Genomic DNA, 16,432 nt, shown 5'->3' on the forward strand with positions numbered 1-16,432 from the left:
TCACGTAACACGTGTTGTGTATAATAGTGGGGTGCCATTCATGCGCGTAGTTATCCCCGCCAAATACGATTGACAATACTCTGTTATATAATTTCCATAGCTAATAAGTTATTGTTTGAGGGTACACATAATATTACATAATTTCTTGAATCTCTTAAATAACGTTATTTTCTTAAATAACAGTATTCTAATCCCGTTAGTAATTTACTGTTATACCTAGAAATATCGGCCTCAGTAAAAGGCGGGTTTCTATATAAGCATTGCAATGAATTGACGATTCGCACATATGCATCTACCCAGTGTATATACATTTGCTCTTCTATCAAATCGTTAGTTTTAGCAATAAAGGTTTCACACGTGGCTTTAAGATTGAAGAAGACAGAATATAACTGACGTGTCCTTAATGAGAAACAACGTGGCATTTACGAGTTGCTGCGAACTTTTGTATATGATTCTCAGCTGAACAATTTTGATAAAAACGAAACAATTTGAGTTCATAACTATTCGGCTGCTGTTGCTCGTAATATAAATGTAAAATACTTGGGAATACTTATTTTTTACTAGAACCTCGTCTGTCAATTCCTCGTACAAGTATAATATCGTTTTATATATGTAAAGTTAAGGTTATATCGGCAATGACTACGTCAATAGTGATACAACTGTCATAAGATAAATAATTCATTTTGTTATTGTGTGAGTGACTCTCTCGTTCAGAAATGTTTGTATGTCATTTGATCGGAGGATCTACGTTGGAGCATTTTGGAACAATATATCGATAATTATCGCATAATCCATGGGATGCTTGATAACGTTGTTAAAAGTAAGCGTTAAAAATTAAAGAGTCGACGCTCGCATAAAAAAATCATCGATTACCGCGGAGATTAAAAAAGTAAGGTGCATGAGATTGTTGTTGATCTCTCATATCGTTCTTCATGGGTACTAGAAGGAAAATGAATAAGGATGACAACGTGGAAGATGGAATCCACGAGTCGAAGCATGTCCACGAACGTTCGGATGTACGAGGTGACGAAAAGAATATAGCTATTCTTTTATTTTTATATCTGTTACAAGGAATACCATTGGGGTTATGTGGTTCTATACCCATGTTACTTCAGAACAGAGATGTGTCATATCGTCAGCAGGTAACTTCCTAGATTTATATTGGAATTGCTTCAAATAATATACAAATGTTGTTGTACCTTCAGGCTGAATTTAGTTTTGTGCAATGGCCCTTTTCTTTGAAACTGTTTTGGGCACCCATAGTAGACTCCGTGTTTTCACAAAGATTTGGAAGAAGGAAAACGTGGCTAATTCCAACTCAATATTTAATGGGATTTTTCATGCTGCTATTATCCAGCCATGTAAATCAATGGTTGGGTAGTAAAACAATAAAACCAAACATAGAAATGTTGACTGTAATATTTTTTGTACTAAATGTTTTGGCTGCAACTCAAGATATTGTAGTAGATGGATGGGCACTGACCATGTTAAAAAGGTATAGATATAATTTGTAATTGTAAGACTATATGAGTTAATAGTAGCTTCAATAAGTCTATATTTCTGTTTTGTATATTTAGATGTAACGTGGGATATGCATCAACTTGCAACAGTGTAGGACAAACTGCTGGATATTTTATTGGTTATGTACTTTTTATGGCATTAGAATCCCCTGAATTTTGTAACAGTTATTTAAGATCTACACCTTCCAACGAAGGCATTTTGACTCTGCCTGGTAAAGTAATTTGAGCATTAATATTTAAAAAGTTGACATAGGCACAATTGTGATTTACTATTCACTTTTATAGATTTTCTTTATTTCTGGGGATGGGTATTTATAATTATTACTACTTTACTTGCCTTGTTTAAACATGAAGATTCAGAGAAAATGCACAAAGACGAAGAATTGAATACAGATATCAAACATGCATACAAATTACTTTGGAATATCGTCAAATTACCATCTATAAAAACAATCATTATATTTTTGTTAACTGCTAAGGTTAGTAAATATAATAAAATTCACATTTATATTAGTAATAATAATTTAATTCTGCATCAATTGCAGATAGGGTTTTCTGCTTGTGATGCTGTAACAGGTTTGAAGCTAGTAGAAGCTGGTATACCAAAAGAAAAGTTTGCTCTTATGGCTGTGCCTATGATTCCATTACAAATACTATTACCATTAGCAATATCAAAGTATACAGTAGGTCCAAGGCCCATGGATGTATACATAATGGCAATGCCTTATAGGTGATTAGAAGACAAATGTATAAAATAGAATATTCCAAATAGGCATATAATAAATATTTGTAATTGATTCTCTAGACTGGCTTTTGGATTAGTAGCAGCAGTTTTGGTATATGTGACACCATATATCGTAACAGGGGGACATGTTCCAGCCTATTACTTCATAGTTTTAATTGCTCTATATTTGATACACCAGGTGAGATATCGACACGACACGAACCATAATTCGATTAATGATGGTAAGCGATTACAAAAACATATATATCATCTTCGCTTGTCACAGGTTTTCACAAGTAGTATGTTCGTGGCATCGATGGCATTTTTTGCAAAGATTAGCGATCCAGCTGTTGGTGGTACTTACATGACATTACTAAATACATTAAGTAATCTCGGAGCTAATTGGCCAGCAACGGCAGCTCTTTGGTTCGTTGATCCATTAACGTATCGACAATGCAGCACCGATCCCTCAAATGACTGTAGCACAATTTCGGAAAGGGAGGTTGGTGTCTGTTGTTTCGGCTTATAGATAATTGTTTAAAAGGTGCTTTTGAAAACAAAATTTTTTCGTTTTCAGCTCTGCATGGACACGCATAATGGTGCTTGTAATATGCAATTTGATGGATATTACATAGAGAGTATCTTGTGCTTAATTATAGGATTTGCTTGGCTCAGATGGGGTCGACGGAAAATAGATCTGTTACAAACAAGACCGATGTCTGCTTGGAAAATTATTCTTTCGAAGCAGAACAGATAACAGTATTGAATGTGTGTTGCAGTTTGCTAATACGGTACCTGCAATTATTACAAAATTGTTAGAAGTGTGCGAAAATTCGAACATATCGGAAACCCGATGCTCGGGACGAGTCGAGAAGAGTCGCATTCCAAAAGTATCCGTAATTTGAGATTGTCGGGATTCCTGAAAATTTCGGGATTCTTGAAAAAATCAGGATTTTCGAGAATTACAAAATTATATAGTAAATTATAATATTCTATAATAAAATTTTATATTTATGATATATTTCGTTATTATTTTTACTTCGTATTCTACTCTATATAATTTTTAAATTTTCGAGAATTTCGAAATTCTCAGGTATTCTGACAGTACCGAATTATGAGATACTTTCGGGAACCCAACCCGATTCGATATTTTTGGGTTCTCGTACATCTCTAGAAATTGTACAAAGTAAATACGCGTATGTTGATCGCGTATCGGTTGCGTGCTCGGGTGATTTTTTACACGTCCACCAAGTGTTCCAATTTGATCAACGCAACATGAACTGAATTATTTTCTAGTTTCACAATATTTTTTGTTTCGTGTTCTTATTTGTTTAATTTTTTTTAATGTAACAAATAATAAGCGGTATTTGTCGAAGATTTGATACCTAATTTTATATGAATAATTTTTATAACATTATTTCATATATTAGCACAATAACAACATCGAACAAGTACTGCATTCATTGTACAATTATTTAAATAGAGCACTGATGATTTTGGTTGTAGCATGTCGTTTATACCTAGTGATATGCCAAAAAAATAAAACTGTGTCTTTTTCTATTTATGTCTTCATCCTTCCATGAAGATTGGTGATTTTAATTACGATGTAATGTTGCAATATATTGCATTGTTTTACTACATATCTGTACTTTCGATTGGGTTTGGATAACTTAACGATAAAATTTGCGACCGTTCGCGAACGGGTGTTGTAATTTATTATGTGCGAATACATAATGTTAATAAAAGTTTTCCATACAAAGTATTCTACCTTTACTCTGCTTTTACCATATCCATATTTTTTTAATTCATCGCGTAGAATTTAATGTGATAGTGCAAATAGGGATGATAGAAAAAGAGTTATCTTTCTGCGGCTTGATAGCCATTTTTTTATTTTATATGCTATCACATCGTGAAAGGAACTGAAGAGATAAAACGGTATTCGTAGTATGCATTTAAGTACTATCTAGCATTTGCACGTAAATATTTTTTAAAAGCAGATATTTACGGGACAGGATCGGTGGTCGGTGAAAGGTGGTTCACTTAATCGCTTATCCACAACATCCAGGTCGTAAATCGGTTCGATGGTCTTCCTTGATATTTGTTGCTCTTTTCTTGAGATGCGCCGATTCCGAGTGTATCGACTCGTGATTCGCAACCGTTGGCACAGTTAACGAGGATGTGTATGTTGTAGTAGGCAATTCAAGAACGTGCTCGTCTCCCTGCGATTTATATCGTTGCGTTAATTTTAATTTGTACCGTTAAAAAGAGGTTCGTTAACGGTATGTAAAAATAGATCTTTCCGAATGTAATTTTCTCTGGGAAAATTATACAAGAAACATAGCAAGATATTTACGGTTTTAGCCGATTCAGTATCCATAATGGTGCCGGGATGAGACTCAACGAACAACGATAAATGTTGGACTTCATTTTCGATACTCCGTACACAAACGAAGTTAACGAACGTGGCGATCAGAATCAACTTGATAAACATGTTGCACGTTTCTACTTTGACTTCAAAATTCCTTCTAAAGCTTTCAAGTGTAAGGTTCACCTTTTTATATAGGTTAATACTTCCATGTTTGCTCGTAAATCTCTGCCAGGCTGCATTATTAATGGCTCATGGAGGTTTAATCAAACGTCGATACATCAAATTTGAAGTACTTTAAAATCACCTGTTTCTAGGAAATGTTGTCAAAGATATCGCTCGAAGAATAAACACATGGTTCATTTTGTGTTCGTGTACCTTGAAACGATACGCTGGTGGTGTAAAATGAAGTTTAAAGAATTAATTGCCATTGGAGAAAATCTGACTTTTCGATGACAAATATTTTATATTAGAAGACAAATATAGTACATAACATTGACAATAATTTTTGGTACCATTCTTATGCACGGTTACACGAGCTTGATAACCACGTATAGTGCAGTATGGTTGCACGGCTAACTAGATTTTAATTCCACATATATTTTCACAATCTTTTCCTCGTGGCTGTTGTTTTTGTGTGTGTTCACGCAATCACCGATTTGCTGTACAGTATGCGTCGATAATTGCGCGTACATTGTAGTTGTCCTTGCAGTTTGCGATACAATATTGGGCGTTTGTCTCGCAGAAAATTTCTATGTAACGTTTTAATTGAATATTCTCTTCGTTATATGTATACTCTCTACTTTAAAGGTGAATCGTTTTCGAAAATCTTCACAGATATTCAAGGCAGAAAGAAATGTTTCAAATATCATGTAAAAGTTTGCTGCATCATAATATTCTAAGGATGAATCCTACTACATATTTACTTTCTTGTATAATAACTTGGCTTAGATAACTTGGCTTATTTGAAACATTTCTAAGCGTCTGCAAATACTTGCATTCCTTGCAAGTTGCTCGCGTAATCCTGAAGCGATGTATTCTTCGTAAATAAACGTTCACCTTAAATCTTATTTAAGACGTGATATTATGGTATTTGCTAGGATATTTTTCATCTATATAACATCTACGTCACTTTGACGGTAGTAATCTTTAAGATATCAATAGTATATACTTTCTTATGTAACATCGATTATATTATCTGCTATGGTAGTCGATCCTTGCTGGATCTGCTGAGCGGAGGACTGTCAAAATAACATACGCCATTAGTTATTTAAATTATACGGGAAGAAATAATTCGAGATACCGTATTAATCGACGTTTGTTTTACGTCAAACATGCATTAAATACTTTTGAACGTAAGAGGTCGTGAATAAATTGGTGGACTAGGAACGGTCAATCCTAGAAACGTTTTATACTATGGAACAAGTGGAACAAGTAGAACACATCGATTTTTAATGAAGACAAATTATAAATGAAGACTACAAAGAGAAAAGGGCATGATAAATAGTCATATTTTCTATTTCCTCAGGGGAGCAGTTTCAAAATTCAATAGAGCAATCCACGAGCTTAGCAAATCCGTGTACAGATAATCTTAAAATTAATGCCCGCCATATAATAGCTGAATCTATTGTCATGCTTTTTTAGATTCGTATATCTTACTGTATAATTAGTCTATCCGTTCCCAAGGCACCATGTTTCGATCCTTGCAGCAGAACATTCAAATTTGCTCAAATAGACAATTGTTCTGCATGCCTTTCCAAAATCTGGTCTCCAAAAATACATTCTCCCTCTCTCTGCACATCTTAACTTTTTTTGTTTTCTTTTTTTTTTTTTTTTTTTTTTGATTGCAACATCAAATTTATAAATGTTCCGAATATCTTATTATTCTTCTGGACCAGACGATGGGTTTCTAGAAATCAAATTTGTACTAAGAATATGATACCTTCTCTTCTCTTAGAGTCGACTGAATTTTACTATTGTACTATATCGTTAGATACACTTTGTTTTTTTTGTGCATCCGTATAAATACGCAACTAAACGTTTTAATGTACAATCAGCATACGATGAAATTTTGTATGCGCAACGAGAATTAATATATATCTGTAAAATATAAAAGGACTGTATATACCATAAAATTGTGCGCGATAAAATATAATTAAATATAATAAAATATAAGGATTGAAATACTTTCAACTAAATTGCGATATACAAATAAGGTACGACATAATCGATCGACGAAATTAATCGAGATAAATTACTAAAAAAGCACAGTCTTGCCTACATTGAAATCCTTCCAGCATCCAGTTGCTTAATTCTTAAAGACAAAGTGACTTGAAAGGGATACAATTCGGCTTAGCGTTTTACATAACATCGGTATGTACAAAGATCCCTCAGACACTCTAATCTCTAATTCAAATTGAGGTATATGTAAGAAAACGATGGTCAGATTCTGTAACATTTTTCCAATTCCCTAAGTATTATAATTTACTTACATTCAGCGTTGATTGGCATAATTTTTACACAGCTCTCTAAAAACTCTATGCTTCTAATGTACGAAATCTTCCTCGTTTAAGATCGGAACTTTATCGCTTTTCTGATTAACCCGTAACGTCGCTCCCCATTTCGCACCCCGACCAGCTTCCGAAGTCGCCATTAAGATCGAGTACGAATTTGGACCCGCTGCTTCTTTACTGTAGTGAATCCCATACAGGAAGTATATTAACATTCCTGCAACAAAGGTATAACGAGCGTGCGATATTATTGTGAAACAGTATTCACGATACTATTGACTTGTATGCAACTTTGACATATCAACCTACCGACTATCATCCACACAAGAAATCGTAGCCACGTTAAAAGCGACAAGTGAAACATTAGTCCAACGTTGAATAAGATACTCAGAGCTGGTACTATAGGTACCATAGGTACGCGGAATTTACCAGTAGGTGGACTTTGTTGGTGCGCAGAGATAACGATAAGACCTACGATTATGCTCGATTAGTTAGAGAACAAATGCGTGACATGGAGTGAAAATTTTGAAACTTACTGCCAATCAATAATGTAACAACGTTTGTCAGAACGAAGTAGTCCCACCAGTCGGGTGCAAAATACGTTTGAGATATCAGTATTAACAGATAACACAAAGAAATGCAACCTGCCGTATAAATCATTACGGAACCAGTGACCGCATCTCCAGGCTTGCAGTTACCCAGGAAATTCACCAGCCAAACGTAACGTGACGTAAGTTTGCCAGTGCCCTCGCTCAGATCTAAGAGCTATAACGAACGTAAAAATTATAAAGAAAAGGATAGATAGGAAGACTAGACTTTCTTTGTATTCTTTTAGTCCGTAAGAACATAAATTTGCACAGTCTAGTTGGAACAGTTATAAATGCTCGGTTCCTACTCTCTTCTTTCTTTACCTCGGATTCGGCGGACGTGACGCTGTTACAATCGCTGTTGGAATCCGCACCCTCGGTAGGAGGCGACGTCAAACTGCTCGGTGTACCAGCGTTCGATGGCAGCGGCGTAACTTTCTCAGGGCGATATCTCAAGATAATTACGCTCGCTGAAACGATGGTGTAGGCCAAGAAAGTACCGATAGACATAAATTCAACTAGATGTTGAAGGTCGAAGAGCAAGGCGATTAAGGCACTGACAGAGCCGCTGATAGCCAAGTTGAGTACCGGAACTTGAGTGCGCTCGCTAACGTGGCCCAAAAAGCCAAAGAGTAGACCATCGTTCGCCATGGCGTACATTGTCCGTGGCAATGAAAACAGGGATCCGAAGAGAGTCGTCGTCATTCCGCACAAAGCCCCAACACTGTTGCGCGTGAAAATTGTACACGGAGAAATTATTCGAACAAAGGTGTTTCTTGCTTCGAATTTTAGGTAAGAATCATTCGACGATTTTCTCACCTTATCGCGTATTTCGCCCATGGTATTCCTCTCGATGAGAAAGCCTCGGGAAGCGCTGCTGTTGGATTGATGTTCCAATACGGCACGACTAAAGTTAAAGCGGCGCCCACCATCACGTACCCGATGGTTACGATTGCCATGGAAAATAGCGTTGCTCGTGGTATACTGTACCCAGGATCGCGCGCTTCTTCGCCAGAGGTAGCTATAGAATCGAAGCCAACGAAAGCGTAGAAACACGTTGCGGCACCTGTTCGTGTATAGGAAACGTATTAGAATGGAAGAATAGAATTTATTGGAAATGAACATGTATGAAGGAAAGTTGTCCAGTACAGAGCAAAGATAAATATTAACGTTGAATGATATTAGTTGCTTCCTATTTTTATCAAGTTTCATTTATACTACAAATAATTGTTTAAATATTTAAATTTTACCAATCCACATTATAGTAAAGAAGATATAGAATGGCTAGTACTATACGATTTTCCCTCCATGTATAGGTCCAAAAATACCTGCTAATACACCGCTGAATCCGTACGGCAAGAATCCTCCATTCTCACAGCTCCAATTAGAAAGTTTCGCATAATATATCCCCAGACCGATTACCAACCCCATCACGCCTAAATTTACGATAGTGAGCAAAGAATTAACCGTTGCCGAACATTTAACGCCCAATGCTAACAACATCGCGTAAGCTAGGCATAGTCCAGCGGCTAAAAAATCTGGTATAGTTCCAAGTGGCTCCCCCATTGTGTACCCGTGCATTATTCGGCGGGTGTAATTGCTGATTGCTCCTCCTGCTAGAGAATCAACGTATCCGCTCCATGCCCTGGCCACGGACGCCGCACCTATTCCCGAGCATAAAAATTCCGTGAAATTTATGAGACAGAATAGACCGTAATCGAGAACAAATAACTTTACCGATCATATGCTCTAATATGATGTTCCATCCAATTACGAAAGCCCAGAATTCGCCGACGGAGATGTAGGTGTAAACGTACGCGCTGCCAGCTTTTGGAATTCTTGCACCGAATTCAGCGTAACATAACGCAGCTAACAAAGAAGCTATGCCAGCGAGCAGAAAGCTGAGGATTACGCCTGGACCGGCTGTGTCATGAGCCACCGTTCCTGTCAAAACGTAGATACCAGCGCCAACCATATGACCAACACCTGAAAAATAAATTCACGTATTTACATACGTAAACATGAACACAAAGAGACCATAAAGTTGCGCGAGAATTGTTCATTCTGACAATAACAGGCATAAACGTCTCGTCGGGTTGCAACGTTATATCGCGCGTATGCAATTAACATTTTTCCGGTTTTGAAACTACTTTATCGCCCACGAGTATGTGATATCGCGCGAGGTGGTCGTGCATGTTCTTACGATTAAAATAGCGGAAAAAGCATACTTACCAAGCAACGTAATATCGAACGTGGAAAGACATCTTTTCATTGGAGTTTCCAGTAAATCACCTTGGAGCTTTTTCGTGCGATTCATTTTGGAACACAGGCCGGACATAACGTGCCCGAGGATCATTCGGCGAACCGATGGCATTCTGATTTCTTTTAAACAGATTCCTATTACAACATCATACTGTATCTGTATATGTATCATACTGATAAGAAGTACTTGAAAGCAAATGTTTGTTTAACAAACGCATTGCCATTCCGCTAAATCATAGACTTCATAAATGGTTTCTGTACTTACGTGGAATTGACTATGTTCGTATGCGGAATTTTTCGATGCTTGACTCGTTGTGACAGAATCTCAACTGCGACGAACACGATCTCACGACGGACGCTGAAATCTACGGAGAAGTCGCATGGCGCCTCCGTTAACACGCAGGCTCGGATATTCGATCGATTCAGCTGTGATAGAACTATTTATGTCACTCAGCCGTCAGAGTATGAATGAAGAGAATCTTTTAATCAACATTTTCATGACAATAAGCATGCTTTTAAAAAAGCCATTCTATCGTGTTCCTGCAGTCGCATTTTTAATCAGCATTCGGAAAATTGATTTTCTTTTGATTCTATTTCTCAGCCGCTAATTTATTTATTTACAAAACTTCCTGAATTTAGCTTTATGAAATGATATAATTATCGATAGATCGCGATAAGGTCACAATCAATTTCTACTAAGCATTTTCAACGAAATGTAATTGCAATTACATTATAATGTTCAAAGTTGTGTAATGTTGCTCAATAAAATATGCAAATAAGGGTGAACAAATTATATCTGATATACATCATCTTTTTTCTAACCATAATATTATACTTTGCATAAAATTTTTAAGATAATATTATCGAAGTTGTTTTTTTGAGAAAATGTATCAGTTATAGATTAAATGATTCATAACAGAGATCATATCCTTTTTGAGTCATTCTTCTGGGAGCAATGCCATTCGCTCAAGGACTTAACGCAGGATATCGATGCACCACATAGGAGCAGCACCGTCTGAGTCATTATACAATGTATGCACGAAGAAGAAATGGAAGTGCTCATGCTTATGGTCCTGGTTGTTTCCGGAGTAGTGCTGCACCACGCGACCGATACTGAAAGGTGATCCACGCTAGCATATACAAGAACATATAAAGTTAGGAATCTGTCCTGTTTGATTAGCATAGACAAGAACCTATTTAATTGTACGGTTCTACAGAAATGTTTTCGTAGTTATCTGAAATAGAAAAGAGTAAAAATAATTAATATTTATTATATGATTTTAGAGAAGAAAAGAAAAGATGTAATAATAATTGTAATGTATTTTCTAGACACTATTTAGATTTAACATTAACTCTTGGCACCCGACATGTCGATTCTACTGGCATGAATATTTTTGATTATTGTAAAATATTTTTAATAAATTAATTTATTTTTTAAGGCACGTTGCTGGTTTTACAGTATACGGCTGATCGAGAGTGGTGTTCTTTCGTTTGCGAAGGCAAGTTTGTAACATGAAACTAAATAGGTTCCTGTCTATGCTAGTGTGCGTACAAGCAAACAGATCCTTAATTTTATGGGTTCTTGTATATGCTAACATGGATCATCTTCAGCATTTGGCCGTATGGTAGAGCATCTGTACTGTGGAACAACTGGAACTGCAGGCGTGAGCACTCTCTGTATGTGCTTGTTTTATCGTTCGATATTGGAGTATTTAGAGTCGCATTTTCTTAGATGTGAAGTAATTTCTTGAAGAGTATTCGTTTAAGGTAGATCCGTTTCATTGTCCTAAAATATCGTGCAACTATTTAGTGTTTGCAAATAAAAAATACGTGTTTCAACGTTTCCCGTTATATTAGTGGGTTATAAAGGTGTTCTAACCTCTTTCCTCCCGTTGAAATGAAAACAATAAATATATAGCGTTAGAAAGCAAATCTGAATAGCTTTACAATAATACTGTATTGATACTAATCGATAGATTTTTGCGTTTTGTCTAGCATACTTGCTACTAGAATAAATATAAATAAAAAATAACAGGTCATGAATTTGGCTTTCTGTCATGTATGTTTGTGTCTTGATCCAAAGTCTATTAACAATGTATTCTCTTGATATTGTAAAGTCATTGTATCTAAAAGTAGGGCAAGCAAAAACAAATTATAAATACATGATTTGCTTGAGTTCCCAGCTATTTTGGGATGGGAATGATTCTGGGATATGTAAATAACTGTTAATATATTCACATTGTAGAAATAACAAGACAAATATGAGTTATCACCGCGGTGGTGGTAATAAGCCAAAAGGCTTTGGATTTGCGGGGTTTCAAATGACTGGTACAAAAAGAAGCGGCTCTAACGTACCACCACCTCCACCAAATTCTACTCTAAGCAAGCAAGGCTATCACACTATGAATTCTATCACCGAAAATGCCTTATCTGCATGCTGGGGAATGCCAAAGAAGCGTAGCAAAACTGAGGAGGAGTGAGTATACACTTTAAGAAGTTATAAGAGAGCAAAAGCAACAACAACTTTAAATGTTAAATGCTACAATTAGATACTTTGAGGATGATGATGATCCTCCGCCATTTTCCTTGGAATATATTCCGGCACCTGGATCTCCTACTTACGATTGGATGAAAAAATCAACTTCGAAAGAAGATAGCGATAGCGAGGAAGATCCACTAGATGCATTTATGGCTGGTATAGACGCAGAGGTTAAGAGAAACAATTATGAAGCACAACTGGCGGAGGACGAGCGCAAAGAAGAAAAATCCAAAGGATTTAGAGCGGATATCGATGGCGAGGACGACGAGGAAAGTTACTACAGGTAAGGATTTTGTTGATTTTTTTGGCGAGGGAAGAGAAGATGCAGTAGTGTCTATTTAACTGTAGTTCGGATTCATTGAGTCAAAGCTATTGATTGTGAGCAGATATTATAACATTGAGTCGAGATCCACCTTTAAAAAATAACTTCTCGCGATCCACTTGCGATTCAACCAAAATCTGCTCATGAGCTACCAGTGGTTCACGAGCCATATTTTGAGAACTTATGACCTAGTGTATTAGCAGTTGTAGTTCGGATTTAGCTCCTATAGTCAGATATTGGTAACTGCAGTTAATTAGCCATTGCTGTATTTGTTAAAAAAAAGATAAAAAGAGATGAAGAAATATTGGGTTATTCCATTGACAAGGTATATGGAAGAAAATCCAACTGCGGGTTTGCAACAAGAGGAATCTGACCAAGAGATCGATTACGATGAAGACGGGAACCCGATCGCGCCTCCAAAAAAGAAAGATATCGATCCCTTACCTCCTGTTGATCATAGCGAGATAAAATACGAATCTTTCGAGAAAAATTTTTATAACGTTCACGATGAGATCGCTAATTTAAGTAAACAACAAATCGACGATCTGAAGAAAACTTTGGGAATAAAGGTATCTGGTCCGTCTCCGCCGAATCCGGTTACCAGTTTCGGTCATTTTGGTTTCGATGATGCGTTAATAAAGGCTATTAGAAAAAACGAATACACTCAACCTACCCCTATCCAAGCTCAAGCAGTTCCGGCCGCATTGAGTGGCAGGGATATAATAGGTATAGCGAAAACCGGTAGCGGTAAAACAGCAGCTTTTATTTGGCCAATGTTAGTTCACATAATGGATCAAAGAGAATTGAAGGCAGGTGACGGACCCATCGGTTTAATTCTTGCTCCTACGAGAGAATTGTCACAACAGGTACTTGTTACGTTAAAGTAGCCTAAGCTAATATACTAAATTGATCGGAAGTTCTGTCGTCAGTATTTTATTGCTCGTAGTCAGTATTTTATTTGGAGGTCTTCAGATAGTTAAAGCGTATGTATATTATAACTATCCAAACATAGACCATTAAAAAATGGTTAATGTTGTTGGAAAAATTATCTTGGCCCACTTATACAATAGCTCATCGACTAATAACATTAGTAAAATTGACAAGTTACAAGTAGAAGGTTTCGTGATCGTATAATTTTTCATCAATTCAATGCTATAGGAGCACCGAAAGAATATTTTAATTGTAATGTCAATTCAGATATTTCATTCGTTCCTTTCCAAAGGACAAAAACGACAGCGCTCTCCAATCAAGCTAATATGTATATAGGGATAGTTTTAGGTGCAAGTTTATTCGGTTCGTTGTATTCGTAGATTTACCAAGAAGCAAGGAAGTTCGGGAAAGTGTATAATATTCAAGTGTGCTGTTGTTACGGCGGTGGCAGCAAATGGGAGCAAAGTAAAGCATTGGAAGGGGGTGCGGAAATAGTAGTCGCAACGCCGGGTAGAATGATAGATTTAGTTAAAATGAAAGCAACGAATTTAACCAGAGTAACATTTCTAGTATTGGATGAAGCTGATAGAATGTTCGATATGGGTTTCGGTAAGCGCACCGTTTGCAATATAATTTTATAATCTTGGAACAGGGGAGAAAAACAAGTTTTCTTCGTCGATCGGTTGCGTCGTCGACGCGGTTGTTGGGAAACTTTAAGACCTATTAATAATATTTTTATTTTGCTTGTTACCGCTCTGTTTGATTCCAGAGCCGCAAGTGCGTTCAATATGTAACCACGTAAGGCCAGACAGGCAAACATTGTTGTTCAGCGCAACTTTCAAAAAGAGGGTAGAAAAGCTTGCGAGGGATGTTCTGACGGATCCGGTTAGGATAGTACAAGGGGACGTCGGTGAGGCGAATGCTGATGTCACGCAACACGTGATAGTGTTCAATAATAATCCTACTGGCAAATGGACGTGGTTGTTGCAGAATCTAGTTGAATTCTTGAGCTCTGGTAGTCTGCTGATTTTCGTAACTAAAAAGGTTGGCGATTATGACCATGCTCGGTTAACTAGTCCAACTGCTGATGTTTATGCATTTGTGAGAAACTTTAATTCAAATTTAATTTAGAACTGTGAAAATGTATAAAATGTACAGCGAGAAAGAGCTATAATAGATATATCTAACTATGTCCATGAAACTATGAAATTATCTATATTGCATAAATATCCGCAAGTTACTCAATAGATACAAATTATATATAGTGAATTTTTGTAACTGTATGGCATTATATTACCGTAGCTCAATGCAGAGGAACTTGCGAACAATCTCAAGTTGAAAGAATTTGACGTTATGCTGTTGCATGGTGATATGGACCAAATCGAAAGGAACAAAGTAATAACGGCTTTTAAAAAGAAGGAAGTTACTACACTGGTCGCTACTGACGTTGCTGGTAATTATCTTCTTGCCTTCAATCGGCTGGAACGATTAATCTTACTTGTAACGATTTCCTGAAACTCCTTTTGAATTTTCCCGTAGCTCGAGGTTTGGACATTCCACATATCAGAACCGTTGTTAATTACGACGTCGCACGAGACATAGATACTCATACACATAGGATAGGTAGAACTGGTCGAGCGGGTGAAAAAGGAACAGCGTATACTCTTGTAACAGAAAAAGACAAAGAATTCGCAGGTCACCTAGTTCGAAATTTGGAGGGTGCAAATCAGGAAGTACCAAAGAGTCTCATGGATTTAGCGATGCAAAGCGCTTGGTTCCGCAAGTCAAGGTTCAAAGGTGGGAAAGGGAAGAGTTTGAACGTCGGAGGGGCCGGACTTGGGTTTAGGGGAAGACCGGAAACATCTTCAACTTCGGTATTTATTCGTTAAAATTCCTCCAGTTCCCTTTTTCAGATCCTAATATAATGTTTCAAATTTGTTCAAATTATTGTTTAGAGTTGTGGTTCCTCGTCGCAAGGATCTAAGGACATAAGCGAAGTTGTTAAAAAATTAGAAAGACATGGACCAGGTAGCGATCGGTTATCGGCTATGAAAGCTGCTTTTCGTAGTCAGTACAATTCTCAGGTAAGTCCTGTTTCGTTACGATCATATAAATAACAACACATCATCGATCGAATAGTGTTCCTTGTGGTTGATAGATGAGGCTGAATCATTTAAATTTAGACGAAACGACTTTCTTAGAATTTAAACGAGCATCGCTATAATGTGTAGGATTTGGAATAATATATGTGATATGTGGGAATTTAATTGATTTTTAGTTTCGGGCATCGTCGGATCATACGTGGGAACAAACTATTACACGGCCTTCGGTGATAATGCCCCCACCACCACCTGTACCTCCGAAACCAAATACGGAACAATCAAAGACTCAGGATGTACAAAGTACGAATATCGGAGGAGAAAGGAAGAGAGTTAGAAAGAGTCGGTGGGAATAAACATCGATGACTGAAAATTGCGATTATTTTGTGTATATTAAGATATTATATTATTGCTGATAATATGTGAGCCGCAGTGGCTGATGCCAATTGTTTTTATATTATAATAAGATTTAATTTTACCAAATTTTTGCTTACCTCAAATTTCTTTTCCTACCTATACAAGTCGCCTATATAAGGCTGTACGACAGTGTTTCCCAATCTTTTTTGTTTGTGAA

The 16,432-nt window shown here is 36.8% G+C and overlaps 4 protein-coding genes across 8 annotated transcripts; 2 read left to right on the forward strand and 2 right to left on the reverse strand.

Annotated features, from left to right (window-relative positions):
- The first annotated feature begins 308 nt into the window (after nucleotides 1-308).
- LOC117216474 (acetyl-coenzyme A transporter 1) lies at nucleotides 309-3,804 on the forward strand. The gene is made up of 8 exons (XM_033463187.1): nucleotides 309-1,142; nucleotides 1,206-1,495; nucleotides 1,578-1,732; nucleotides 1,806-1,999; nucleotides 2,066-2,250; nucleotides 2,326-2,443; nucleotides 2,531-2,746; nucleotides 2,822-3,804. Exons 1-8 carry the CDS (start codon nucleotides 933-935, stop codon nucleotides 2,999-3,001), a joined length of 1,548 nt encoding a protein of 515 aa, XP_033319078.1. The 5' UTR covers nucleotides 309-932; the 3' UTR covers nucleotides 3,002-3,804.
- Nucleotides 3,805-4,101: 297 nt separating this feature from the next.
- LOC117216476 lies at nucleotides 4,102-4,898 on the reverse strand. The gene is made up of 2 exons (XM_033463189.1): nucleotides 4,598-4,898; nucleotides 4,102-4,463 (listed from the first exon to the last, which is right to left on the reverse strand). The coding sequence occupies exons 1-2, from the start codon at nucleotides 4,733-4,735 to the stop codon at nucleotides 4,293-4,295; spliced, it is 309 nt and encodes a 102-aa protein (XP_033319080.1). The 5' UTR covers nucleotides 4,736-4,898; the 3' UTR covers nucleotides 4,102-4,292.
- A 1,531-nt stretch (nucleotides 4,899-6,429) lies between these two features.
- Nucleotides 6,430-10,390, reverse strand: LOC117216473 (cationic amino acid transporter 4). 5 transcript variants are annotated; one of them, XR_004489373.1, is made up of 9 exons: nucleotides 9,939-10,080; nucleotides 9,444-9,692; nucleotides 9,035-9,370; nucleotides 8,526-8,772; nucleotides 8,031-8,430; nucleotides 7,656-7,884; nucleotides 7,429-7,590; nucleotides 7,102-7,336; nucleotides 6,430-6,709 (listed from the first exon to the last, which is right to left on the reverse strand). XR_004489373.1 is itself a non-coding variant. In XM_033463186.1 (9 exons), the coding sequence occupies exons 2-9, from the start codon at nucleotides 10,078-10,080 to the stop codon at nucleotides 7,155-7,157; spliced, it is 1,947 nt and encodes a 648-aa protein (XP_033319077.1). In that variant the 5' UTR covers nucleotides 10,081-10,103; nucleotides 10,234-10,390. The 5 variants fall into 5 exon arrangements, 3 of the variants coding, with proteins under 3 accessions (XP_033319075.1, XP_033319077.1, XP_033319076.1); XR_004489372.1 differs by having other exon boundaries at nucleotides 6,430-7,015; XM_033463186.1 differs by lacking the exon at nucleotides 6,430-6,709 and adding an exon at nucleotides 10,234-10,390 and having other exon boundaries at nucleotides 7,155-7,336; nucleotides 9,939-10,103.
- Nucleotides 10,391-11,631: 1,241 nt separating this feature from the next.
- On the forward strand, nucleotides 11,632-16,336 carry LOC117216278 (ATP-dependent RNA helicase DDX42). The gene is made up of 10 exons (XM_033462861.1): nucleotides 11,632-11,735; nucleotides 12,214-12,444; nucleotides 12,518-12,790; nucleotides 13,155-13,695; nucleotides 14,140-14,368; nucleotides 14,529-14,803; nucleotides 15,062-15,212; nucleotides 15,299-15,633; nucleotides 15,715-15,843; nucleotides 16,038-16,336. Exons 2-10 carry the CDS (start codon nucleotides 12,230-12,232, stop codon nucleotides 16,212-16,214), a joined length of 2,325 nt encoding a protein of 774 aa, XP_033318752.1. The 5' UTR covers nucleotides 11,632-11,735; nucleotides 12,214-12,229; the 3' UTR covers nucleotides 16,215-16,336.
- The last annotated feature ends 96 nt before the right edge of the window (nucleotides 16,337-16,432 follow it).

Source organism: Bombus bifarius, unplaced genomic scaffold (genome assembly GCF_011952205.1).
Source record: "Bombus bifarius isolate JDL3187 unplaced genomic scaffold, Bbif_JDL3187 scf7180000010271, whole genome shotgun sequence".
Taxonomy (NCBI): Eukaryota; Metazoa; Arthropoda; class Insecta; order Hymenoptera; family Apidae; genus Bombus; species Bombus bifarius.

Bases quoted from the DNA above. Each gene is read 5' to 3' on its own strand.
- LOC117216476 (XM_033463189.1), bottom strand. From the start codon at position 4,735: ATGTTTATCAAGTTGATTCTGATCGCCACGTTCGTTAACTTCGTTTGT. The intron at 4,464-4,597 runs GTAAATATCTTG...TATAAATCGCAG, and splicing joins ATACTGAATCGGCTAAAACC to GGAGACGAGCACGTTCTTGA.
- LOC117216473 (XM_033463184.1), bottom strand. From the start codon at position 10,080: ATGCCATCGGTTCGCCGAATGATCCTCGGGCACGTTATGTCCGGCCTG. The intron at 9,371-9,443 runs GTAAAGTTATTT...GCTCGGGAATAG, and splicing joins CATATTAGAGCATATGATCG to GTGCGGCGTCCGTGGCCAGG. The intron at 7,337-7,428 runs GTAGGTTGATAT...CCTTTGTTGCAG, and splicing joins TCTTGTGTGGATGATAGTCG to GAATGTTAATATACTTCCTG.
- LOC117216474 (XM_033463187.1), top strand. From the start codon at position 933: ATGGGTACTAGAAGGAAAATGAATAAGGATGACAACGTGGAAGATGGA. The intron at 1,496-1,577 runs GTATAGATATAA...TTGTATATTTAG, and splicing joins GCACTGACCATGTTAAAAAG to ATGTAACGTGGGATATGCAT. The intron at 2,251-2,325 runs GTGATTAGAAGA...TTGATTCTCTAG, and splicing joins ATAATGGCAATGCCTTATAG to ACTGGCTTTTGGATTAGTAG.
- LOC117216278 (XM_033462861.1), top strand. From the start codon at position 12,230: ATGAGTTATCACCGCGGTGGTGGTAATAAGCCAAAAGGCTTTGGATTT. The intron at 13,696-14,139 runs GTACTTGTTACG...TTGTATTCGTAG, and splicing joins CGAGAGAATTGTCACAACAG to ATTTACCAAGAAGCAAGGAA. The intron at 15,634-15,714 runs GTATTTATTCGT...ATTATTGTTTAG, and splicing joins CGGAAACATCTTCAACTTCG to AGTTGTGGTTCCTCGTCGCA.